This window comes from Pelodiscus sinensis, chromosome 2 (genome assembly GCF_049634645.1).
Source record: "Pelodiscus sinensis isolate JC-2024 chromosome 2, ASM4963464v1, whole genome shotgun sequence".
Lineage (NCBI taxonomy): Eukaryota > Metazoa > Chordata > Testudines > Trionychidae > Pelodiscus > Pelodiscus sinensis.
Window position 1 is genome coordinate 87,391,035 of NC_134712.1, and position 26,990 is coordinate 87,418,024.

At 44.2% G+C, this 26,990-nt stretch overlaps 1 protein-coding gene across 1 annotated transcript in view; it reads right to left on the bottom strand.

The window, feature by feature from the left end:
- Positions 1-26,990, bottom strand: part of SPIRE1 (spire type actin nucleation factor 1) — a 199,450-nt gene that overhangs the window by 93,863 nt on the left and 78,597 nt on the right. Inside the window, exon 3 of the mRNA XM_075921001.1 lies at positions 20,350-20,583. Within this exon, the coding sequence (XP_075777116.1) occupies positions 20,350-20,583 (234 nt within the window). The remainder of the gene's footprint in view (positions 1-20,349; positions 20,584-26,990) is intronic.

The window sequence follows — 26,990 nt, forward strand, 5'->3', positions numbered from 1 at the left end:
CCCTTTAGCACGCCTGTGGTTGAAGGAACATAAGGCTGATCAATATTTCTTCTAATCTTTAAAGGTTTGAACATTAATTAGATTGCAGCTGGAGCTCTCAGTGAGGTGCTGCCAGTAGTCTAGTGCATAGCAGGATATGAACGAGGGATTGGTGGCACACTCTTAGGGTATGTCTACACAACAAAGTTAATTCGAACTAACAGCCGTTAGTTCGAATTAACTTTGATAGGCGCTACACAGGCAAACCGCTAGTTCGAACTTAATTCGAACTAGCGGAGCGCTTAATTCGAACTAGGTAAACCTCATTCCAAGAGGACTAACGCATAGTTCAAATTAAGTAGTTCGAATTAAGGGCTGTATAGCCACTTAATTCGAACTAGTGGGAGGCTAGCCCTCCCCAGCTTGCACTGGTGGCCACTCTGGGCACCACCAGGGAAACTCCTCTTACCCCCTCCCGGCCCCGGAGCCCTTAAAGGGGCACAGTTTGGCTACGGTGCCCGTGCCAGGTGCAAGCCTGCCAACACCCAGCCAGCAGACCCTGCACCTGGCACGGCACGAGCCAGCCACCTGCTGCCACCCAGCCCTCCGCCTCTTCCCAGGACCAGGCTGGCGGCTCCCAGGAGCCTGCCCGGGGCTGCAAGAGGCGGGCGTGTGCCTGGTCTAGTGCGGACATCGTGGACCTCATAGAGGTTTGGGGGGAAGCCTCCAATGTCCACGACCTCCGCACTAGGCAGAGGAAAGTGGCCGTCTAGGGCAGGATAGCTGCCAGCCTGGCCACCCAGGAGCAGGTTTGCATGAAAATCAAGGTGGTCGAGTGAGAGCCCGACCCTGAGCCCTGAGCTTAGAACATAAAAACATAAGAATGGCCGTACTGGGTCAGACCAAAGGTCCATCTAGCTAAGCAGCCTATCTGCCGACAGCGGCCAACGCTAGGTACCCTGGAGGGGATGGACTGAAGACAATGACCAAGCCATCTCCAGCCATCTCCAGCCTCCACAAACAGAGGCCAGGGTCACCATTCCTACCCCCTGGCTAATACCACTCTATGGACCCAACCTCCACGAATGTATCTAACTTCTCTTTAAACTCTGTCATAGTTCTAGCCTTCACAGCCTTTTGCAGCAAGGAGTTCCACAGGTTGACTATTTGCTTTGTGAAGAAGAACTTTCTGTTATTAGTTTGAAGCCTGCTACCCATTCATTTCATTTGGTGTCCTCTAGTCCTTCTATTATGGGAACTAATGAAGAACTTTTCTTTATGCACCCTCTCCACACCACTCATGCTTTTATAGACCTCTATCATCTCCTCTTTTCTAAGCAGAAAAGTCCCAGTCTCTCTTAATATGGGACCTGTTCCAAACCCCTGAGCATTTTAGTTGCCCTCCCCTCTCCCACCTCCTTTTCCCAGTCTCCCCGAGTTTTGTTCAATAAAGAGAGTTTCTATTTTTGAACACACGTGTCCTTTATTTTGTACATCAGGAAGGGGGGCTAGGGAGGAGTAAGTGGAAGGTGGTGAGGGAGGAATGGGGTATGAGCCCCCGATGGGGAGGACTGGGGTGGCTCTGCAGGTTCTTCGGGGTGGAAGCTCTCCTGCAGCCCTCCGATTGACTCCCCCCCAGATGGCAGCCTGCGGCAAGTGCAGCCGGGCTGATGGCCGAGTGCTGTGATGTGCTGAGTGTGGGCACTCAGGGCACTCCAAGCCAGGACTGCTTTGCTGTCCCTCATCAAGTTAGACAAGCGAGCGGGGAACCCCTGAGAACTGTCTGTCCGGGGTGTGGGTCGGGTCCCTTTAAGCACAGCTCTCAGATAGCCTGAGACAACAGCTCCACGCTCTAAGTCCTAATCTGATGCCCTGCCAGCACTGCTTCCGGCCATCTTTAACCTCGGTTCAGGGTCCACTCAATGTGGACATGCTAGTTCGAATTAGCATTTTGCAAAATGCTAATTCGAACTAGTTTTTAGGTCTAGATGCACTAGTTCGAATTAACTAATTCGAATTAAGTTACTTCGAATTAGTGCTGTAGTGTAGACATACTCTTACACGAAGGGCTAGTTATGGGTAGGCACCATGGCCAAGAGGCAAGGAGCAGGGTGGGCCTCACGTGCAAGGCTGCAGAAGGGAAATCCAGGTCATGTTGGGCAGGCTATGGGGGAACCCAGGGAGGCAGAAGGGGCAAAAGGAGATGAGGGGGGCTGAAGGAGGCCACAGGGGCCAGAAGCAATGGGAAGACTTAAAGGGGATCCCAGGGAGGCTGTGGGGACAGGGAGCAGAACTGACAGCCATGTTAGCCCAAGGGCAAGAAATGGGGGAGGGCTGCTTTGTAACCCCAGAAAGGGCGGGGCCTCAGGTGGATAGGGCAGGGTGAGGGAAGTCAGCTCTTAGCACTGCCTGGAGCACAGCACTGGGCCTTTCCCTCCAGTCCTCAAAGCTACACAGAGTGGCACTATGGCACTCCCACGGCAATTCAAAGGGTCCCAGGGCTCCGTTTGCTGCTGCTGCTGCAGTAACAGTGGCAACAGCTGGGAGCTCTGGGCCCCTTTGAAACACTGGGACCTAGTGCTATTGCCCCATTTGTGTCCCCCCTCCCACCGTAAATGGGCCTGGGGTGAAAGGAGGATCCTGAGGAGGCAGCAGAAGCCAGGCAGAATACGGGGGCCAAAGGAAGGTGGGAGGAACAGGGGGGCCAAAATACAAGTTCACCCAGGGCATCATTTTCCCTAAGCCCAGCTCTGGTGACATGGATCTAATTGGAAGAGGTGCCTGCTTGCTTGCTTGCTTGGCTCTCATTATTGTAGTTATATTATGGTAGTCTGGGACCCCAATTCTGCTGGATGCTGTACAGACACAAAAAGAAGGACTTATAGTCTAAGGACTAAGGATGTGGATACAAAATACAAGCAAATGAGGATGTAAAAAGTGGCTCACCCTTGTTAGATACATGCAATGTAGTGCTCCCCATTTCCTGCAGTCCAGAGTCAGTATTAAATTTCAGCAGACTGATGCATCAAGTCACCAACAGTTGTGAAATTTTTGATACACCCCAGCTAAAACTAAGGTGCCAGTTTTCAGTCACCACTTTGTGAAAATGCTGCTTTTCTGACCGCGGGGCTTGTTATTTACACAACAGGTCAGTTCAGTTGCCATTCCTTCCTGCATTTTTATGTGAGCGGTTTGAGGAGAAAAATCTTGGTAAGCTAACTAAGGCTATATCTACACAGCAGTGTTATTTCGGAATAACGTCAGTTATTAAAGAGCGCATCCACACAGCAAGCCATTATTTCAAAATAACAGTGAGCTGGAGGACTTGTTACTCCAATTCCTATAAACATCATTTCACAAGGAGTAAGGGAAGTCAAAGGAAGAGTGTTCTTCCTTCGACTTCCTGCAGTATAGGCAGTGCCAAAAGTCGAGTTAAGCTATTTCGACTCAGCTACACAATTGACTTAGCTGAAGTTCCGTAAGCTTAATTTGACTTTTGCCCTGCTGTGTAGATGTGCCCTAATGGTCGGTTCTGTGAACTTAGCTGTTTACAACCAACTGGGGTAGCCATCCCTGTTTCGCACTTTTATCACATTCAAGTGTGAGAAAGGTTAATGTCAGATTTGATATTAATTTTTAAAAATGAGAGAATGTAGTGTTTAATTTAAAAAAACCACACCTCCACATTTGCATCTAATTACATGGCCTGGAATGAAAAATTAGGACAACTGTTCAAAGCACCAGAGTCACATCACTTTAATTAATTAAGCCTGTCCATCAAAATTATTCAGTTAAATACTTGTCTGGTTCACAGCAGCTGTAAAATTCCACCAAAGGGCATTACCCAACTTGTTTCTGAATTTTTCCATTAAGTTGAGGTGCAGGAATTCTCATCTTTTTATATACAGTACAGATTTAAAATAAATTAAAAACAAATACAAGGAAAGATGTAGCTTAGCCAATATTTTTTTTATACTTTTATGATTTGGAAAACTCATTTCTTACTTTGAGCCATTAAAAACCTTTCCACTATGACATAATTCCACAGCCCAGACATGAAAAGGCATATTAAATTCTACTAAGACTTTCCTCATTTTCACAATTCTTGTGTTTGCTTTTTTATACTGCACACTACCAAAAAAAGGAAATGGTGAGACAACAATATCCTTAAGCTATGTTTTTATACCCAACCTATGAGAGAACAAAATATTATATGGAAATGTCTGGACTGGAACATTTTAAATATCCTCACATAAGTAAATGCTTACAAATGTATGAATATTTGCCTATTATGCATACACACACCCACAGAAAGCAGAAGGAGAGTGTGGTATAAAGGTTGTCAAAATGAGTTTAATATGGGCTCCTCGCTTGTTTTTAATATGACCTACTTTACACTTTACTTGTTTTCTGTCTTTATAGGTAGGATACAGTGCAGAACACTCTGTACCATCAAGTATGTTTGTCATCAGCTTCTTAGGCAGAGAGAGTGGCCCGAACCAGTGCTGCACTTCAAATTATGGCAGAGCAGTTGGGTCACCTAATGGAAAAAACAAAATAGTTTTCTTAAGGGCTCTCCCTTTCTAGATTCACATTTATTTTTGTAACAGAGGCAAGGAGAACAACTTTAAATCTCTGTCTCTGTGTTAAACTATCAAAGGTCTCGTGCTTGTCTGGCCTGTTTTCTGAAAATAGAATTTAAAAAATCCCAAATCTTTTTTTTTGGGGGGGGGGGGGGGAGCAGTAAATGCAAGTCAAAATCTCTAGTCCTTGCTTCTTTCAGAGGGAGAGGAAAATCCCTTGTTCTTCTCAAAAGATTTTAGGCAATCAAAAATAGAGGTTTTTCTTTCTTCAGGACACAGACAGAAAGACACACTGCATGCCCTCCCTACCTCAATAAAGTTTTTAAGGCTGTATCCAGGTTCTCCTTTACAGATGTAAAATAAAAACTCAGAATTTCCTATGTGCTCTGCCCTTTGTAGGCACCTGACTTTTCTCTTCATGGTTAGTTGCTTGGCTTGTCCTGCTACTCCAAGCCTGTAATAACTATTTTTCTCCTTTATCTGCTTCAGACTGGCTTCTTGCTAGTCTCAACAAGCCCCAGCTACTTTTGGGACCTGCAAATAAACTTTCTTGAAGCCACCATTCTCCTGAACCTTCTAGGACCAAAACAACTAGTACATCTATCCACCTGCAAACAGCAGTGCCTATTCTAGTACATGTAGACAGCTGTTTAATCTATTGAAGCTAGCTCATTGAGCTACTCCAGTTAACATGAGTGATCAGGAAGTCCACAGGTTAAAATATTTACTTAGCTGTCCATAATGGAAATTTCACTTTACATTGAATATATTAACATTTTTACATATCACAAAATGTAATATTTTAGACTGCATATCCCAGATAGCACAATAAGGCATATGGTCAAAAAAGCTATCTGAACCACCTGAGAACTATAATAATCTCTCTCACTCACCCACAACTGTCTTTCATATCTTATTGTTCTATTAAATGAAATTTACATAGAAAAATATCAAGAAGATAGAGTCATGTTTTTATTTGGCATTAACAACATGCAGAAGTCAAACCCTTAACTTGTGAAAATTTCATTTGTGTCCTGTTATTAAGCCAATTAATTTTGTTATAACTGTTACCTCTCCCTCCCAACTGCCCCAAAATACTATACTCCATGGTTTCTTTCACTTGAGAGTATAAAAAGGTGTCCTGTTTGCAGATCAGCTACGAGGATAAACATGATCCTCTAACTTTTAGGTCCAAAGAGGCATCATAATTTAAGGAGAGCATATAATCACATAACATTAAGCTAATCAGAAACGTGTCTTGCATAAAATTATTATATTACATTTTTTCTCCAGAGACTCTGTTCAGCATACAATTTTTGCTAATCCACAACTATGTTTTGCAAAAAGGAGCTCTGTTCAGCTTGTTGCAAATGGTGTGTGGCTTCTTCGTAGCATGTGGCATGCTTGTATAAGCTAAGCAACAGAGAACGGAAAACAAGATCACTCTAACAACACCCAAGGAATAATTGAAAAATATAACTTAGGGATAGAGAGATGATTACATTGGAGGGTCAGTGGAGTTCTGAAATACATGAGACTAGCTTCTCTCCAAATGTTTAATTTTCTGTTGATATGGTTACCAACACTGAAATAATATACCAGATGTAACTAACTAGTCTCAAGCCCAAAGCTCTATTTTGAATAATTAAAAAAGAAAATCGAAATTGTTTAATTAAAGGGATACTTGTTTTGTCTCACATTCATGACTTTGCCAGCTGCTGTTTTAGAAAAAAAGTATAAAGAATGTAATCTTTCTGCATCTATATTCTTTCAGCGACTAATATTACATGCATGGTTTTTCTTTGATAAAATGATTACAGCACTCCCAGAGGGTTCCAGATTGGCAATGTTAACAGCTGAAATCCTATTTAATCACAAAGCTGGCAAAGTACAACAAACAGCAAAGCCAATCTGCTAAACACTCTCCATTCCCAGTACCCCAGTTCAGAATAGGAGTAATCTCTAGGGATGGGAAGGTAGCTCAGCTTCCATGACCATTTTGTCCTTGGTCTCTCTGCTGAAAGGGATAGTTGTTCGTGATCTACGACTAAGGCTGTGTGTTAGCCACTACGCTTACAGGAGTCAGATTCCATACTTTATAATAAATCCTATGCAGTTTAAAACTTAAAAGTTGAGCGTACTGAATACTATCTTTCATTTTGGCTATTGGGAACATTCAGCACATCATGCTACAGTAGAGGGAACTTTGAAAAAGGATTTGTATGTCACCTTTAGCTGTACCAGAGGCAGCATTGCGGGGTGGGCAGGTGGGTCCGTGGGAGCCAGTGCACATGGGGAGCTGGCTTTTGCCCTCACCTGGCCACCCTGCGCTGTTGCTTCTGATTCATAGGCAGCAGTGCAAGAGGGAGTGGGAGGCTGTGTGTAACCATGCACATTAATCAATGAGCCCAGGCTCATCTGCTAGTCATGTACGCGATTACACTTTCACATCCCTCGCTATAATATTAATTTATAATGCCGTAAGTATCTAGGACAGCAAAGCTTAAAGAGATGGAAACTGTGGACAGACATGCTGATTCTCAGCCAAATCCTGATACAACGAGATCAGTTACTGTCCTGTCCAATTTGTCAGGGTGGATCTACTGCCATCACTATGCTGTGTGTGAAACTGAAAAATGCAGCACGCCATGCTCTGCACTGATCAGTTTCAATGTCTAGACAGTGGAGGCATCCGCAGGATGCACAGACATACTCATAGACAGATCAGTTCAGCTTTGGACAGATCAGTCTGCTCTGTCTGGCTCAGTGCCTGTGAACGTTAACCTACAGGCCAGAAGGTATTTGGTTCACTTTAGTAATTAGGACCAGCTCTGGTCTCCTTATAATCTGGTAGCACACTACACGTGGTGCTCTATATCACTGGCAATGGTGAGGCAGAGCAGAGCTGTACCCACTTAGGTTTGTCCCTGTCACCCTTCCATCATGATGGAGGGACAGTGGGGGTGCCAAACCTGAGTGGCACGGTGACCCTCTGTGCACTGGTTTGCAAGGGCACTCACTCAGTTTTGGCCTCCGTCCAATAAAAAATGGAGAGACCACAGGGCCTATTGGGGTCTTGGGTCAGGGGGAGCGCGTGAAGTCTCTTGCCCCCAGCCCCGTGCCCTGGGGTGTGCGGCAGCTAAAGAGAACTGCCAGCTGTTTTAAAACAGCTGGTGATTCTGTCTAGGTGTCGGGAGCAGGGAGTAAAGACTGTGGTTCCCTGATGCCGCATGCCCCTGGCAGCGGGAGGAGACTTCATGTGCTTCCGCTACCCCCAGGCCAATCAGAGCCTGGGGATGGGGAGAGTGCACGAAGTCTCTTGTCTTCTATCCTCACCCTGCCAGGAGCACGCGGAGGCTAGAGAGAACCATCTCGTGCCCCTGGCAGGGAGAAGACTTCACGTGCTCCTCCATCCCCAGATTTCAATTGGCCTGGGACCCGGTGAGCAACAGGGTGACCACGGGTTGGATCCACCAGCTTAGCGGACTGGATTCGGCCCACAGAGGCTATCTTGCCCATTCCTGTTTTAGCTACGTGGCTACAAAAAGTCCCCCTCGGTGGGCCAAAGGTTGTTCTTGGCTGGTACCTCCAGGATTGGTGATCTCCTGGATTATGAACAGAGTGATTGAGTGGATCCTGTGCTGCTCAGCTGGCACACAAGTCTCACCATTCCTTGTCTCCCCCAATATATGCTCAAGGAGGCGAGGGTTGCCTTATCACCCACCTCTTCTGTTTTCCTCAAATGGATCCTGCCGGATGGTGCTCCCCAGCTGCCTCTCTCTCCTGACTCTCTGACCTTTGCCAATGGGTTCCCACCCTGCGAGCCTTCCTGGCCGTCTTCAACACACCACTGAATATGCTCAAACCCCTTGCTGTTAATTTCCTTTCTCTCATGTCCTGCCCTGGTACCAAGTGGCAAGACCTCCTAGAACCCGAGGAGGGACAGTCCATATGCCAGAGTATTAGCTAGTAGCTCCTTCATGATGCCATGAGCACGGGCATGACTACCAGTAGTCAGTGTTTGACACCATCATTAAGAGGGAAGGACTCATGGCAAAACAGACAAGGCTTGAACTTATACACCAAGGAAAAGAACTCATTTGGAAAGGACAACTCCACAGAAAAAAGTAAAAATAAATTATTGAAGGAAGAAACTATTCAACTAGACTGCTAATGCTAGAAAACTGACAATTAACTAAACTATAAAAAGAAACTTATACCTTTTTATAAACTACATTTTTAAAAAGAAACTGAGTATCCAACTAAATAACTAAACTATAAAAAGAAACTGTGTATCCAGCTAAATAAGAAAGCATCACTGGTCTCCCTGTTTCAGGCTAATGTTGGCTGAGAAGGAACTTAGGGCAGTTCGCCCACTTAAACTCTGTACACTTTTGGTCTGGGGTACAAGGATAGTTAGGGGTCATGGAAGGGCAGAACAGGCAGTGCTAATCTCCAGTTGAAATGGAACACCAATAGGGGCGTTACTCAAAGAAGAACTTCCAAATCTCAAAAAATCTTTGAAGAAATACACCCTACTCTGGCATCTAAATTAGTGAAAATCTTACAATATTAACTGGCTCATTCTGGGCAGAAATCTTGCAACAGTTTCCAAAGTTTTGGAACTGGCAAAATTTTACCTCCCACTTCAGCCTCAAAATACAAAATGTAGCCTAAAATGGATCCAAATACTATTTCCTCATCCATCTGTAGTTATGGCACTTAAATTGGCATAGAAACAGAGATGAGACACTCTCTCCTTTTCAGCTGTTAATCAACACAACCACTGAATGGCAATATTATACTGTTTTCAGACTCCTGGCTATGAATCCATACTGCTTTCAGGCTACTGAAAAACAAAGTTCAAAGAAGTTAAAACTATTAACATTTATGAGCCATCTAATCTTGACTCTAAACTTACTTACTTTAAGGACTGTCTCTTTAAAAACTGCAATTAAAATATTTGATGTATGGTGTTTGAAAGCTGCCACAATTTGTTCTGGCTGATGCTTTCTTAGGAATGAGGATATACAAGTCACCATTTTATACAATATGAAGACGAAGTGTAAACTCTTGTCTTGTTTACAACCTTTTACACAGCGATGAGATCACACGATGCAATGAACAATGCATCCATCCCAAAAGAAAACATCAGCTCACACACAAATCAGGAAATTATTGACATTTTTAAAAGTGAGTTTATCGTTCATGAATGGAACTTGTTTGTCAGCGCCAGAAAATTAAATCCTGCATTCGTCCATAACAGGTAGGAAGCAGCAGTGTCACTCCTCCACTCTGCCTCATGCTTCCAACCAGGACGTGGAGAGGGCAACTCAGAAGGATGAGAAAGTAGTTCTATGTCCATTCTCCTTTGAGTCAGGTCATGTGCTGCACTGATGAGGTACTTAACGAGAGTGTCATAGGCACAGCAAGGCTCCACCTTCCCAAAAAGTCTGATGTGTCCCTGCTTGTGCTGCCTACTAGTCCCTTTGTGCCAGAAGCTAGGATAGGCAGGTAGGGGACCACAATGTGCCTCCAGAGCTGTGCCACCCCACCCATCCTCTAGGACTGGGGGAACTGGGGCACGTGTGGCAGCTGTGGTCACAGGTGTACTCCAGCAGGGGAAGGAGGAAGGACTCAAGGGGTGGACCAAAGGGCATGTTCACCCACTGCCAATGAGACTATGTCCTAGCTGCTATAAAAAGGTACATTTTTTAAATCTTAGGAATGTTTATCTTTTTGGGTAACCAACTGCATGAGCTATCCCAAGGTAAAAAACACAGAGAAGAAAAGGTACTTTAGTTTTATCACAATGTAAACTACACAAGGTCAGAGCAGGTGGCAATATAAATAGAGCCTTGCAAATCCAAGGATACCTGCTTTACATCCGTGGGTATCTGCATCATGTGGATGTGTCTGCGGAGATCCACAGCGAATATGAACGCGGATACAAATTTTGTATCCATGCAGGGCTCTCAGTATAATGCTAGTTATAATGCTCACCTAGTTTTACCTTGCAGCAAATAAACTAAAGTGGTGCTTTGTCCATACTGTGCACTGTGCACATTAATTACCCAAAGATAGATAGATAGATAGATAGATAGATAGATAGATAGATAGATAGATAGATAGATAGATAGATAGATAGATAGATAGATAGATAGATAGATAATTTTTAGACATAATGATGAAACTCTTAAAAAAGGTTTAGATGAGGAAGTGCCAAAATGCATCTAAAAAAAGATTTTAAATGTGCAATTTGGAAAGACCGAGCTAAAACCAATGTCAAGGGGGAGGGAATTCCATATCCTGGTCACTACCACAGCAGAATTATAATGACTTGCTAAGTTTAAGGCCTTGTATCATAGGCAGAGGAAGGCTCTACCATACTGAATACAAGAGCTTGTTCATTGTGTTTATGTCCTATGTTTAACTTCATAGCATTTCTATGCCTACACATAATGCAATGATTTTTAACACTGCACATCAAGTCAATTACACATTTTTAAGAAGTGTTCTAGGCATCAATAAAGGGCAGAACCTTAGGCTAGGTCTACACTACAAGGTTTTTGTACAAAAACTGGCGGAGCGTCCACACCTCAAGTGCTTTTTTGCGCAAAAAAAATACAGTACATCAACAGGGCAGAGGGCTTTTGCCGGTAGATATTCCTCTCCCCACGAGGAATAACTCCTTTTTACACTACAGCTCTTGCGCAAAAAGGCACATGGATGCTCCGCAGGGGTTTCTTGTGCAAAAAGAAAAAGCACAGGTGCTCTGATGGCCATTCAGAGTTTTCCTGCGCAAGAGCGTCCATGCAGTGTGGATGCTCTCTTGCACAAAAGCACTTTGCTTTTGTGATGCACTTTTGAGGTGTGGACGTGCTTTTGCACAAGAAGTTTTTGCAGATCTCTTCTGCAAAAAGCTTCTTGCGCAAAAACCTTGCAGTGTAGACAAAGCCTTAATGACTTGGGAGGAATTTGAAAACCAGAAGGAGAAAAATGGGGGACACATGGATCCCCTTTTTTCAGTTTAGTAGAGCCACAGCTCCAATCACCTCTGTAACAAAAAACAGGCACCACCCTGTTAACACTTTCCATCACAACAATATCGTACCTCATCTCTGTCCACCCTCCCAATAGAATTCAACATACTAACATCCTATGCAACTCTTAGGGTTTCCAGGTGTCCAGTATTGAACCTAAAATGTCCAGTTCCTTCTGATTTTTTCCTGGCCAGGAGGCAAAAATCCCAGGTTATCTGGCTCAATATGAAGGCAGCCAGACAACCCTAGTGCTTACTGGGCTCCACAGGGGAGCTGTCTGGCCTGGCACAGGGAGGCAAGATGGCAGGAGGCCACTGGCAGCCTATTAGGGCCAAAAAGTCTCACCAAGCGGTTTTTAAAGGGGCCACGGTGCGTTCTTTTTTCTTTTTGCTTAACTCCTCTCCGGGTCCTTTTTTCTTCTCAAACTTTTTCCTGTTGTGGTTTTTTGTTGTTGTTGTTTGGTATTTTTTCTGAAACCATCTGGCAACCCTAGCAGACTCTTCTCCCAGGGAAACAGAAGATAAATAAGAATGTTTTTGGAAGGGCAGTAACGGGCGCACCAGCGCGTAGGTTAGGGGCAAATGGAGATGGAATGAAGGAAGTCATGGCAGAGGGGAACTGGGGGTCTTTTGTATGGGGGGGACTAGAGATACATATAGAGTTTTTGGAGACACACAGCATACCAGACACGTGGTGGAGGATAGGGAGAATTGCAGGGAGCCCCTGAAATAAATAGAGATGGGAATGTAGCACATAGGGAGAATGTTGGAGAGAACACAGGAACACAAGGACCCGCTCCCCAGTGTACGCAATTAGCTTAATCTACGGAAGCTACAAAATGTGACCCCCTTCTATATATCCAAGGACTATACAAGTTAAGGCCTTTAAAAATCAATAGATATAATGTAAAGTCAATCTCCCACTTTACAGGCAGACAATAAAAATTGCAGGATGGGCAAGACATAAATAAATCTGTGATAGCATTTGCTACAAGCTGCAAGCAAAGGAGAAAACTTTATTGTAAGCTTTGCTTACAGGGAACTAAAATAATTGAGTCTCACGCTCACAAGGCCGTATGTTATTGTGAGGTAGTCACTGGATAAATGAAGGTGTAGCTTGCACATATTTCACAACTGAAAAAAAGCTTTTGTGACTCACCTGATTTCTGTTTATTTTGGAAAAGGTATGGTTGAAGGTGATGCCAAGTAGAAAGAATCAATTAAATCCACACTAATGTGGAAAATGTGGCAGAATAATACTGTTGTATACTTTATGGCTGTGTCTAGACTGGCCAGTTTTTCCGGAAAATCAGCCGCTTTTCCAGAAAAACTTGCCAGCTGTCTACACTGGCCACTTGAATTTCCGCAAAAGCACTGACTTCCTACTGTAAGAAATCAGTGCTTTTTGCGGAAATACTATGCTGCTCCCATTCGGGCAAAAGTCCCTTTTGCACAAAACTTTTGCGCAAAAGGGCCAGTGTAGACAGCTGAGATTTGTTTTGCGCAAAAGCGCCCCGATCGCGAAAATGGCGATCAGGGCTTTTTTGCGCAAAAGCGCGTCTAGATTGGCCATGGACACTTTTCCACAAAAAGTGCTTTTGTGGAAAAGCATCCGTGCCAATCTAGACGCTCTTTTCCGAAAATGCTTTTAACGGAAAACTTTTCCGTTAAAAGCATTTCCAGAAAATCATGCCAGTCTAGATGTAGCCTATGTGTAATGCACTCAGAATGAAGGTCATATGGCTATATGGTCAGAAAGAAGACCAGTCACAGAACAAAATTTATAGCTACTAAATTATAAAAAAGAACACAAGAAAAACAGAAAAGTCTATGGATTTAATGAAAAGGAAATCAAAACACAGATTAATGTAGTACTAATACTTGATATCCATAAGGAATCAGACAACCATTTCCAAATAAATATGAAATAAGTGTTACAATAATTAAAGTAAATATACTTTTTTGTAACTTTTTATAATAGTTTACTAGTGAATCAATGATATGCTGCCAATATTTTAACACTATGCTCCCGTTATTTTTTTCCATTAACCTATGATAAATTATGTGTAGTAGGGTAATGGAGGAATCTTAGATGGACTTTAAAATCATCCCAAATCTTCCTTTTACTTGTCTGCAGAAAACAAAGTTGGATCTTCAAAAGCCTACTCAACATTCACCGCCAGAATATTACTGTACTACACCCTTGGGCATATAAACGAGTTCTCTCCTGGCTCATGTTAAAATTTTCTCATGCATCTGAGCTTGACTATCCAATCTGCCCCATTTAATGGTTCCCTTCTCACATTTTTTTCCCCCAAAATGACAACTTTCTTTCCCACTAACAGGCATGTTTCCTCCTCTAAAATTGCTCTGCAGCCCAGAGCATAGCTCAAGGTGTATTCTTTAAAAGCCCCAGTACACGCTTAATTGCTTTGCAGAACTGGGGCTAGAAAGGGCACATTGCCCTTTACTTCTCAACTAGACATCGAGGATCCAATATCTCCTAAATATGTCGGGTGCCCTCATCTCCTTCAGTGATGTCAGTGAGAGTTGAAACTGCTCAACTAATCTCAGGAGATGTACAAAATCTCACAGAACTAAGTCCAAACCATATCCCTTATGCAATCAGACACATGAATAAAACCTACCAGGTTGCGCTTCTCATTTGGGTGTTGTGCAGGACAATGTAATGTTTTGTTGCGGATCAACCAGGGCAACACAAAGGATCTCATTAACCTTATTCTCATGCATAGTCCCAGTGACTTCACACTGGGGTTAACAGTAAAATGCTTTCTTCCTCTCTGGTTTACCAAAATAATGAAAACCTCTGACACACCATAAAAGCTACAGTTTACTATAACATGGACATATGTGAATACTTATGGAAACATATTAAATATGTTAAACATGGAAACATTCCTGCAATACCTTCTAGTGTTTAGCATTTTAAAGTGGATCAATTATCATAACAGTTGCAGAAAGTGCTATAGAATGCAATGTTCAAGTTGGTACACAAAACAGCCACATTCATTCGTCAGACAACTTGTGGGAACAGTTTTGCATGTTTTCTGTACCCAATAAACATCAGAATCTCAGGATTACACTACTCAAAAAAAGATCACTAACGGAAAATATTTTCACTAACTTTTTCCATGTATAAGCAATGGTGTGTTTCTACCTATAGTGGGCATTTTTGGCTGAACCAAATGAGACCCTACATTCAGCTTTGGTGTCTGTAACATAACTTTTGAACACTAACTCTGATCAACTCCAAAATTTCAGATACTGTTCTAGACATCAATGGCCAGAATCCTATTGATTTTGGGGAAAACTGGAAAAGCCATTAGCACTTAAAAAGTTGCTCTTTGCTTTCCCTGCAAAGAGCCAACTTAACAGCTGTAGGGCAAACCCTTCAGCCAAGAGGGAGAGGCAGATGAAAATGTCTTTCATCCTTTCTCCAGGGATCGTTTTAGGGGCAAGTGAGCAGGTCAGTCATCCTGTTAGCTTCCAGGGGTACCAAATTGCTGAGCCACTTGGCTTATTTTTCTCCTTTGCTCTGCTCTCTTTTTGCTGTTGATGTTGTTTTAGCTCTGCGGTTGTGGGGGAAGGGATACTTTCCTCAATGGCTAGCAAAATGGCTAGGGCTTCTCCTGCTTCTATCTCCCTTAGTGCACTGCATCCCAAAGCCTGTCTGTGGGTGGCGTGGGAGGGGGAAATAATGTTTTCATTAGCCTATCCCTTCTAATCCAGGGTTAGCAAAGGAAGCTTCATTCCCTTCTCCCTCTAGGTTACTGTTTCTCCAAAGTCTGCTCCATGATAAGGGGAGGTGGAGAAGAAATAGAAGAGTATCCATCCCCTCTTCTTCAGGGGGGAGTAAAAAAGGAGAAAGCACAGAGCTCCTGCAGTGCAGGGAAGGAAGGAGAAACTAGGGGCATACACTACAAAGAGCCCCTGGCATGGGGGGATAGAGAAAAGGAGAGCTATGGGTGGGGGGGACACACCCATAACCTTTAATGAGGTCTGCAATTCCGGGCAAAACATTAACATCTTCCTGTGTCGCAGCCCCAGCTTAATTATTTACACAGAGTTTTTCCTGTCACCACATCAATCAATTTTTACTCCCATCAAATCTCCTTGGAGAATTCCTCTCCCTCCCCCATATCTTTTCAGAAAACCATAAGGGGCCATTTTTCAATGAGCTTCTGAGTGTTTATTGTTTCTGCAGAATCTGTTAGCTGAAACAAACTTTGCTCATTCTGTTCTAATAGGGAATTCATCACTGCTACATCCTCCACTTCTACAGCTACATTCTCATTCTGGGGACATCCAAGATAAGATTCTGGTTCAGATGGCCCTTAAACCTGAAAATCCATTTGCACTTGAAGTGAATAACAAGCGGTGCTCAACCTACATGAGCAATGAAGTGCCATTCTCTATTCTAAATACCTTTTCAATACCGGTGTAGTAAATGGACTATATTATGAAGGCTGCATTACTGAAAATAAAAACAATGTGAAAATCCAGTGTCTGTGTTTATTTTTATACTCTTCGGCTACGTCTACACTGGCCCCTTTTCCGGAAGGGGCATGTAAATTTCACCAGTCGTCGTAGGGAAATCCGCGGGGGATTTAAATATCCCCCGCGGCATTTAAATAAAAATGTCCGCCGCTTTTTTCCGGCTTTTAAAAAAGCCGGAAAAGAGCGTCTACACTGGCCCCGATCCTCCGGAAAAAGTGCCCTTTTCCGGAGGGTCTTATTCCTACTTTGAATAAGACCCTCCGGAAAAGGGCACTTTTTCCGGAGGATCGGGGCCAGTGTAGACGCTCTTTTCCGGCTTTTTTAAAAGCCGGAAAAAAGCGGCGGACATTTTTATTTAAATGCCGCGGGGGATATTTAAATCCCCCGCGGATTTCCCTACGACGACTGGTGAAATTTACATGCCCCTTCCGGAAAAGGGACCAGTGTAGACGTAGCCTTCATGAATACAAAAGACATCACATAGAATTGTAAGAGTTTTGTCAAAAGGCTCTTCTCTGGAAAATAGAGAATTAACTACTTGGAAATTATTGTCAAACGCAGAAAAATTGACATCAGAAATTGTGCTGTATTTAAAATTCTTAAGTTGTTACTTCCAAATGTCTGTTGTCAGGTAAAGAACTGCTGTCACAAGCCTTACAATGAAATATCACATCCTGAGTCACTATGTACAAATGAGCCACTCTTAAGAACAGGTGTTCCCTTCAGTTAAGAATGGAACGTGAACATAACTATAGGAACACTGGAGCAATGAGCTGGTGCATATTACTGAAACAACTGCTCTCATTTCCAGGTGAGCATAAAAGAATTAAGTAGATGTCACACTAAAAGCTTTAATATCCAATTTGAGGACAAAATCAGAATGCAGTACTAACAGACTATCCCAATATCATGTCTTAGGAATACTAGTTGATCATTTACTTGCTATTGTTTGCTGTCAAAGATGAAATACTATCAGCATATTACATTGGCAAACATGTATTGCCTAAGGAAATTAATCTACCACAATGGCAGTATGGTGTTTGAAACTAGCACAGAAAACAGACTTGTTGCCATATGCCTGGTCTACATTATACAGTTAGATTAATGTAAGCTACCTTGCACTGAGCTAGCTCTGGCAGAGTCTTCACTAAATTTGGCTCCTGCTCATGTAAGTGCCCCTTTATGCCAATTTAGTGACACCACTGCCAGTTGTACAGAATCACAATTGAAATAATTAGGTCGATGCAGTGTTAAGCGCAGATATTGTGATGCTTACATTGACTGTTCTGGCTTTCAGAAGCCATCACACAATGCCCACGTTGACAAATTAGGGATGTAAAACCAGGCCCATATGCAATGGGGGAGAGTGCGAAGGGTGCGAATATATCCTTCCACGGTACCTCATGGTCCACCATGGGGCTGATTCCGGCCAGCCAGGGGAAAGCAGAGGTGGTGCGTTGCCTCAGCCTCTCTCCCCCGTGCTCTAGTCGGACAGGTTAAGGCTGGGGATGATTCCTCCTTCCCAGCCAGGAGTGAGCCCCACCCTACCCGCGGTCTCACTCCTGAAGGGTGAATCTGCCCAGCGCTTCCTCTTCAGAGAGGGGCATCGCAAATCCGGGGAGGGGATCATGCCATACTCTGCTCTCTCAGCCTCTCCAGGATGGAAAGGCCGTTTTCAACATGAGGCGGGTTGAATGGCTGTTCGCTACCAGCTGTGCTGTGAGTACGAGCCGGCGGATGGGCGAGGCTAGAGTCAGCGGAGGCCTCACAACCTCCAGGCCACCAAAGGTCTCCATTTCCACGTGGCACTACGGGCGGCAGTTGGCTGGTCATGTATCCCTCCTCAGCCGCTTGTCAATTTAGTGGGAGCGTGCGGCAGCCTCTATGTCACTTGCGGACGGGATGGGAGTGAGTCATAGGCAGCCTTGCTCCGCCAGAGTCAGGCGTGATTGTGACCCTCCTACCCTCATTGTGCTCACTGCAGGGGAGATCTAGTCATTTGTGGAGCTGCTTGGGGTGGCGCCTGCTGTGGCACTTTGGAGATGGGCCACTTGACTGAATGAAAGGCCCTTCAGAATATCGGGTGGGTTTGGTGCCTGCTTTGTAAGGGGCATTTTTTCCCCCTGCTTGTGCTTAGAAATTCAAAGGTGCCCTGGAAGTCTGCCTGGAAGGTGGGCAGGAGAAGTAGGGTGATGCCATCACAATCAGTAACTCTCATTTCTCACCGTTATCTTTTCTAGCACCTAATTAACTACAGCATGCAAGAAGAGATTGCATGGGGCATAGCAAGCTCCCAGGAAAATCAGTATATGCCTCTGAGGACCCCAACAAGTAGTTCAGCAAACATAGCAAAGACCCTGACTTGACATTCCCTTGGTACTTTTACGGTAATAAACATATAAAACAAAACCCCCTTACATGCGCTAAAAAAGCAAAGGACACAAATTGGTGACTTAGCTTCTTTAAGATGGAGTGTAACTGGTTAACCAGTAAGCATCACTCTTACTGGATGAGGCTTCCCAGTTAACCAGTGGCCTGGCCGGCGCAACCCCCCTGCCCACCGTGGGCAGGGGAGCTGCTCCAGCCTGGCTGGGCCCACTGCTCAACAGGCTGGGCAGTGTTCTGGCCTGGCCGGAGCAGCACTCTGCTTGCAGTGTACTGTGACTGGCCCACCCCGAGCAGTCCTCACCCATGGTGGGCTGGACCTGGCTTGGCCTGGCCAGAGCGCTTATGCCACAGGTAAGGGGACTGCTCCAGGCCCATATGCAGGGGTTTGTGTGCAAAGGGTGCAAATTAACCTCCCCCTCATGGTCCCCCAAGTAAATGTGCCAGCTAGGGCAAGTGTGGGGCTGATTTCCTCCCACCCCCAGGGGCAGGGCTGGACTTCGCTCCTGCGGGGGGGAGGGAATCAGTCCTAGCCTTCTCCCAGCCAGCTGGAGCATGGGGGAGAAGGGTCAGGCAGCATGCTGCTCCTGCCTTCCCCTGGTCAGCCAGAGCATGCTTACTTAAAGGACCATGAGGGGGATGCATTTACACTCTAGCAGTCCACATTTACCAAAAAAATCACCTTCCAACAGAAATTCCTGCATTCAGGACTGAAAATCCTGTTTAGTCAGTTAACTAGTTAAACGTTTGGTGCTCCAGAGGAGGGTGCTCCAGTCGGGTCGGAGCAGCTCCTGTTCCTGCCAGGCCCCGGTCCCTCAATGGGCTGATGGGTAGGGTTGCCAGGTGTCCAGTTTTGAACCAGACAGTCTGGTATTTGACGTTCCTGTCCATTAAATAAATTGAGAAAACACTGGACATAAATGTCCGGTATTTTCTAATTACGTTAGTTTTATTATTATGAGTATCAGTATGTAGTTGCGTACGGCCTGGCTGGTAGATGCGCTCATGCTGTGTGAGCATGTCTACCAGCCAGGCAGTACACAGCTACGCAGTAGAGAGAAGGGGGGCAGGGTGGGATGGAATCCCCGGGGCCGGACTCGCACGTGCTCCTCCGGGACCATGCGCAGGACGAGAAGCACCCTGGGATCTGCGTGTGCCCGAGCCAGCCCCACTTCCCGCCGACCGGTTCCCCAACCCCTGCTCCTCCCCAAGTCACCAAGTCCTTCCCGGCCAACCCCACTCCCCGCTGGCCAATCTCCCCCTCCCCCCTGCTTCTCCCTATGCCTTCCCAGCCAGCCCTGCTTCCCGCTGGCCCCACTCCCCTCCGGCCAATTCTCTCCCGCCGTTCCCCCACCCCGGCCAGCTCCGCTCCCTCTGACCTCCTCCCGGCCAGCCCTGCTTCTCACTGGCTGGTTCTCCTCCCCCCCATTTCCTCTGGCCAGCTCTGCTCCCCCCAACTTCCTCCCGGCCAGTCCCCCATCTAAGATAAAGTGTGTCCAGTATTTTTTTTGAAGCCATCTGGTAACCCTACTGCTGAGCCACAGCCCCCACAGCGAAGTGGATCTGGTGGGACTGCTCCGGGGCACCAGTAAACATCACCTGGTAAGGGTGATGCTTAGCAGGTAACCGGTTACCTGTTCACATCCCTACTGACAATACAATTGAAACAAGTACTCCTGGTGAGGATAGGCACTGCCCACACAGAGAGACAAGCAATTTTATAATTATGGTGATTGTATGCCAACATAAAATTCAGCTTGACAAAACTTTGTAGTGAAGACACGACCTTCATGAGGAAAACAATTTTTAACAACAATGTAAATTGGCCATTTCTGTACGTACTTTCATGACATCTTTATAGGAGTGAATGACCTCAACTTCCTCTTTTTTATCTTCATCTTCCTCCACGCCTTCATCCAGAGCCTCATAGCCTTCATCTTTACTGCCATCTACCTCCACAGTATTGGTCATGTGATCAATAAGCTGCTCCAAAGGAGGACTTAGTTCTCGCTCTTCATTCTCGTTCAAGCCATAGTCCAGCGCTTTATAAATAATAATCCCAAGTGATTCAATAATCTGCAAGAAAGAAAACAACATTATTAGTGACATCACTTAGATGAACTAGTACGCAATTGTAAGGAGACAAATATCTTTGAGCAACGAGTGATAAACTGGTGAGGATAGGCACTACTTACACAAGGAGACAAGTGTGCACGCACACAAGCAATTTTATAACTGTGGTGACTGTACGCAACTGTTGAAGTAAGATTGAAATGATAGTGTATCACTGCCCTGCAAATCAACATACAGCACCCAATAGCAAACTGTATCAAAGTACATTTTGTAATGTTAAAATTTGACAGGAAAAAAAACCCCAAAATAATTTTAAAATAAAGCTGTACGGTATTGAATTTTCCCCTAAAATCTCATCACAGCTCAACATATTTTTTTAGATTTCTATAAAAATGTTTGGTATATATAAACATTCTTATCCTCCTTTTTTTTTTTATTAAGGAACTTAAGAAAAGATACCTCACTCCTTCCACAAGTGATTGTGACTTGTACCACAAGTTGTAGTCGTAGTGACCTGTACTACCTCTTTTCCTCCTGGGATGACTAGCTATGAGGATCTGTTTAACCCAGAACCTGACTGAGCTCTGGTCAAACCAATTCTCTGCCTCAGTCCAGAGCTTCTTTCTGCACCCCAACCTCCTACCCTAGTCCTGATCCTTCTCCCGCACCCCTAAATTATCATTCCTGACCCCACTCCAGAGCCCACACCCCTCAGCCATTTGGAGACACCCACCCAGCACACTCTAAAATCTGTAACATTCACCAAGTTCAGGTACATTATTAGCAGAACCTTTATAAATCTATTATATATTTTGAAGAGTTTGTTTATGGATTTGTTTGTGCAAAATAAAGTCATATTTTGGGATTAACTATAGATACCAAATTTTGCATAAACAATCCTACTATTTAAATTAACTGAATGCACTACTTTTTACACTAGAATATGCTGGGTGAAAGGTTTAAATAATTATTTTTGTTTTTCATCAGAAAAAAGTCATGGCTATTATGATTAGTGCTCTTAAAAACATTTGCTAATAAAATTAAAATCGAGTCCCCCGTTCAACTGTCATTTTAGTGCAAAGAAAATGTTTACAGTTACAAATCACAAAATAATTCAAAACAGTTGGGCTACGTCTACACTGGCCCCTTTTCCGGAAGGGGCATGTAAATTTCTCTAGTCGTCGTAGGGAAATCCGCGGGGGATTTAAATATCCCCCGCGGCATTTAAATAAAAATGTCCGCCGCTTTTTTCCGGCTTTTAAAAAAGCCGGAAAAGAGCGTCTAGACTGGCCCCGATCCTCCGGAAAAAATGCCCTTTTCCGGAGGGTCTTATTCCTACTTTGAAGTAAGAATAAGAGCCTCCGGAAAAGGGCACTTTTTCCGGAGGATCGGGGCCAGTCTAGACGCTCTTTTCCGGCTTTTTTAAAAGCCGGAAAAAAGCGGCGGACATTTTTATTTAAATGCCGCGGGGGATATTTAAATCCCCCGCGGATTTCCCTACGACGACTCGTGAAATTTACATGCCCCTTCCGGAAGAGGGGCCAGTGTAGACATAGCCTTGTGGAAAGAGTAATGGAAGCTTTATGAGATTTTTATTCAAATTTACTATGTATGGTAATTATTCAATAAAATGAAAAATATTTGAAGTTGAAATGCTACAAATTTAAAATTGTTCATGTCCTTTTGCAAGCTCATTAATAAAAACTGCATTACATATATTTAATTTATTGAATTTTCCTATATGTATAATCTGTGCATAATGACTCTGCCTGGTCAACAACGGGCCTCACCTGCTACACACAGAATTGCTTTTGATAGAATAGTTTAGTTTAGGGATGTTTGAGTTTAACCAACTAACCATTTAACCAAAAAATTGGTGCTTATTGGTTAAACTCAGCCAGCTACCAGGGAGGCAGCTTTACTGCCGCAGCAAAATCTCCTCCCTGGGAGCCAGGCGGGCAAGGTTTTTGTGCCACATGGTTACCTTATTAAACACTTTTTAACACACCTCGTTCCAACAGGTGGAATAAATCTGAAATGAAAAGTAGCTTAACAGCTGCTTAATTTTCTTAAATATCTGACATGAGTGCCCAGTATCAATTTTGTCTAGCATTATTAAAACAAACGTTTAAGAAGCTTAATCTCTTCAATCCTTTTTTCATAGTATTAGATTTGATAAATAAAAGTATTTAAGTGGCATGGCAAGGCTGCAGGACTCAATGAGCACTCTTCTTGGAAAACACAGCAAAACAGGCTTAAAAGGGGAAGTTCTCTCTTTGATTAGGAACAGGGATTAAAGCCTTCAAAAGTGCTACAGCTAAAACTCAAAGACAGCTGCTGTTCCTTTGATGTACCAACACTGTGTCTATTCCAGTTCGGTAATATGGCTTATGCATTTTTATGTGCTAAGTCGGGGTGGGCAAAAGGGCCTCTGCAGGCTGGATCTGGCCCACCAAGCAAGTTGATCTGGCCCGCAGAGCCCTGCAGAGGCCATGACACTCCCCCCGCCCGCAAGTCAATCAGGGCTTGGGAGTGGGGGAGCGCATGAAGTCTCCTCCTGCCCTGCAGGGAGTTCAGCACTTAAAGTCAACTGCCAGCTGCTGCTCAGCTAGCAGTTGACTAAGCATGGCGCTCCCATGCAGGGCAGGGAGCAAGAGACTTTACATGCTCCTCCTACCCAGGCCCTGATTGACCTGGGGGCAACAGTGAGGGAGCATGCAAAGTCTCCTTCCACCACCAGGGGCACGGGTACTTAGAGGGAACCGCCAGCTGTTCAGAACAGCTGGCAGTTCTCTCGGGGGGGGGGGGAGCGGGGGGAAGACTTTGTGCACTCCCCCATTCCCAGACCAGTCAGTGTCTGTGGGTGGGGAAGTACGAAAGTGTCCTGGCCAAACCCCATCCACCTGAGGCCCCGCCCTTTCCGGGGTGGCCCAGGGCCACTTCAAAAATTTCTGAAGTGTCCCTCAGTCAAAAATTATGGCCCACCCCTGTGCTAAACATAGACTTTATAATACATGGAAAGATGGCATGACACAAAAGCCTGAACAGAAACTATACAAAGCTACTTCTCTGCTTTCTAATGCCTTTATTTTGTCATACTTAGCAACAGATCCATTATATCTCTGCATCTCGGTTTCAGTTTATTACACAAACTATGAACATTTTAACTGAGAAACTTTGCATTACCTACTTTGCTGATGTTGAAAACATGTAAAAGAAACATGTAAGACTTTATTGCTAATTATCATGAAAGTTATAAAACCACAAATTAGTATAAAAAAAAATCACAACACCTTTCAGATTTTTGCACATTCACAAAATAGCCAGTAATGACTTTAAACAATTAGAAGAATAATCTCAAAGGGGTGGCCATGTTAGTCTATATCAGCAAAAACAATGGAAGAATATAATCCCCATTGCAAGAATGAACGAATAAACAAAAGAATGAAAGATCCGTGCAAAGTGCTAGAGATATATGTACAGAATGAAAAACCCAATCTTACCTACATTCGTGGAAATAATCTGATTTCTTATATGTATGAGTTAGGTTTAAGAATACTGTATTTATATAATATCAATTTGTTCTGTAAGTCTACACTACAGAAGAAGATCGAAGCTGCTGCTGTTGGTCTTTCAGGGTTCCAATTAGTGGTCTAGTTAAGTGAGAGGGGCACTCAAGTTGATGCCGGTAACCCTGATTTCATGAGGAGTAAGGGAAGTTGAAGGAAGAGTGTTCTTCCTTTGACTTCCTGCAGAGTAGACAACGCCAAAAGCCAAGTTAAGCTATTCCGACTTCAGCTACGCAATTAATGTAGCTAAAGCTGCATGTCTTAATTCAACTTTGTCCCGTAGTGTAGACATGCCCTTTGGCTGTGTCTACACTGGCCGCCTATTACGAAATAGGCATGCAAATGTAGAACTTTGGAAGAGGCAAATGCGCGGGGGATTTAAATAAACATGGCCGCTGCTTTTTTTCCGGCTTGGGGAAAAGCCGGAAAAAAGCGTCTAGACTGGTGCGATCCTCCGGAATAAAGCCCTATTCCAGAGGATCTCTTATTCCTACTTGCAAGAGATCCTCCGGAATAGGGCTTTATTCCGGAGGATCGCGCCAGTCTGGACGCTTTTCTCTGGCTTATCTCCAAGCCGGAAAAAAGCGGCAGCCATGAAAATCCAAATGCCGCGGGGGATATTTAAATCCCCCGCAGCATTTGCCTCTTCCAAAGTTCTACATTTGCATGCCTATTCCGTAATAGGGGCCAATGTAGACGTAGCCTTTGTGTTTGAGGTGTCTCATACCTGCATACACAAAACAACCCTCTGCTATGGTTACCAGGTAGACTCTGCCAAAAAAACGGACACACTTGATCATGGGCGGGGGGAGGGAGGGACGCAGAGCTGTGGGGGGCTGCAGAGCTGGCCGGGAGGAACGGGGGAGGGGGAGCTGGGAGGAAGCTGGGCCGGGAAGCAGAGCTGGGGAGGATTGGGGGCCTGAAGGAAGGGGGGCGGGAAGCGGAGCTGGTTGCAGGGGGGAGGGGTGCAGCCACTGACCGCAGCTGGAGTCCAAGGGACCGCGCCCCCAGCAGGCACTCCCTCGAGTTGCTAGTAGAGTTCTGCACGCAGCCAGAGGCTCCCAGCTGAGAGGCGGGGCCGCGATTGGCTCTGGAAGCCTCTGGTCACGTGCAGAAGCTGGGCGGGGGGAGTGGCTGGGAGTCCCAGCCGCTGCCCCCTCCCTCACGGCTTTTGCACGCAACCACAGGCTCCTAGCGCCAATCATGTCCCTGCCTCCCAGTCACTTCCCCGCCCCGGCCAGGCTACTGTCTGGCGCCCAGCTGGGAATTCAGAAAATACCGGACATTGCACATATCCGGTATTTTCTGAATTTTTCTACCGGACAGACAGTGCAAATACCGGACTGTCCGGTAGAAAACCAGACGCCTGGCAACCCTACCCTCTGCTTGCCTTCACTAATATTTAAGCACAGTACAGAGTACAAGTTCAGCTTGTGGGAACAGCTTCTTTCCTGGTCTGAAGCCATGACTTCCAAGGGAATTTAATCTGAAGGTGTAAAGCATGATAAAGTAAGCTCCCTAGTTTGTTTTTTAAAAGTTGTTCAGCTATTAAATAAGCTATTTCGAAATTGACTCGAAATAAGCTATGCCATTTCTGCAGCTCAACTTGTGTAGCTTATTTCGAGCTATGGGTGCAGTATAGAAAAACCAACAGGGATGCATCTATCTATAATCAAAGGTCTTTAAGGCCATATAGATATTATAGCCATTATATACTAAACTTTCATATATACACTAGTTAAGGACACACCTAAAACGTTTAACTGAAAAGAACTTACACAGGTATTGTTCTGCCTTTTAGGAGATATATCAGTATTGGTTTTCCAACCTTTTACTTTTCAGACTCAGTGAAACTGATGATAGGTAAACAGGCAGAGTCTTCATGCCATTTCCCCATACTCATCCCATGTAAACAGGGAAATAACTGTCAACTCAGCACCTTCCTGGAGTTTGCTTTTCTTCTCTTTACATAAAGAAAACAAATGAAGCCTTTACTTACAAACATAAAAGGATTTTTCTCCAAAAGAATTCCCATCCTTCCCTAAAGTTTTTTTACTCAGCTACATAGACTTTTGCATTCCTAGTTGTATTCTTTAGTTGGAACTACAGAAACTCAACTGTTCTGGCTGCTAAGGTGGGTCGGCAGAATAGCTTTAAACCTCTGCATAGGCATCTCAAAGCTCACAAGTCAGTTAAGATAATATTTGCATTTCTATTGCACCATTGATCACTCATTTTAATATCAATTTTGTATGTCACATTAAATTACATTTGTTATTATGGTGAACAATTTTATTATATGGTATTCTGAAGAGCTACAGAAATACACAATTTAGTTACTCAACCTTCATAACTCTATGTACAAATTGCTACATTTTTATATTGGTCATATTGAAGCACCTAATATATATTAATGAATTTATCACCACAACACTCCCATGGAAGTAGGGTCATTGTACCTATTTTATAGATCCGGACACACTGTTGAAATGGATGCTGTAACCAGGGGCCAATATGCAACACAGCTTGTTGAGCTAGTAAAATGAAAAACTGAAACTACTTGCAGCTGAGCAATTAGGATTTGGAACACTTATGGTTAAGCAAATGAATTACTCATAAAACCACCCGGATATAGAGATGAAATATTATTTAACTTATGGGCGGTATTGTTCATCATAAAAATAGCTGAGATACTAGTCTCTTCAGTATATTCCATCTTACTACTAAAAATAATTTTAGTGTTCAAGGAAAAATAGGTATATGCTGTGTCCAACAGAAAGTAAAAAGTGAAAATAATTAAGTGAATACACCCTACCTTCTATGTAAGATCCTCTTATGCAA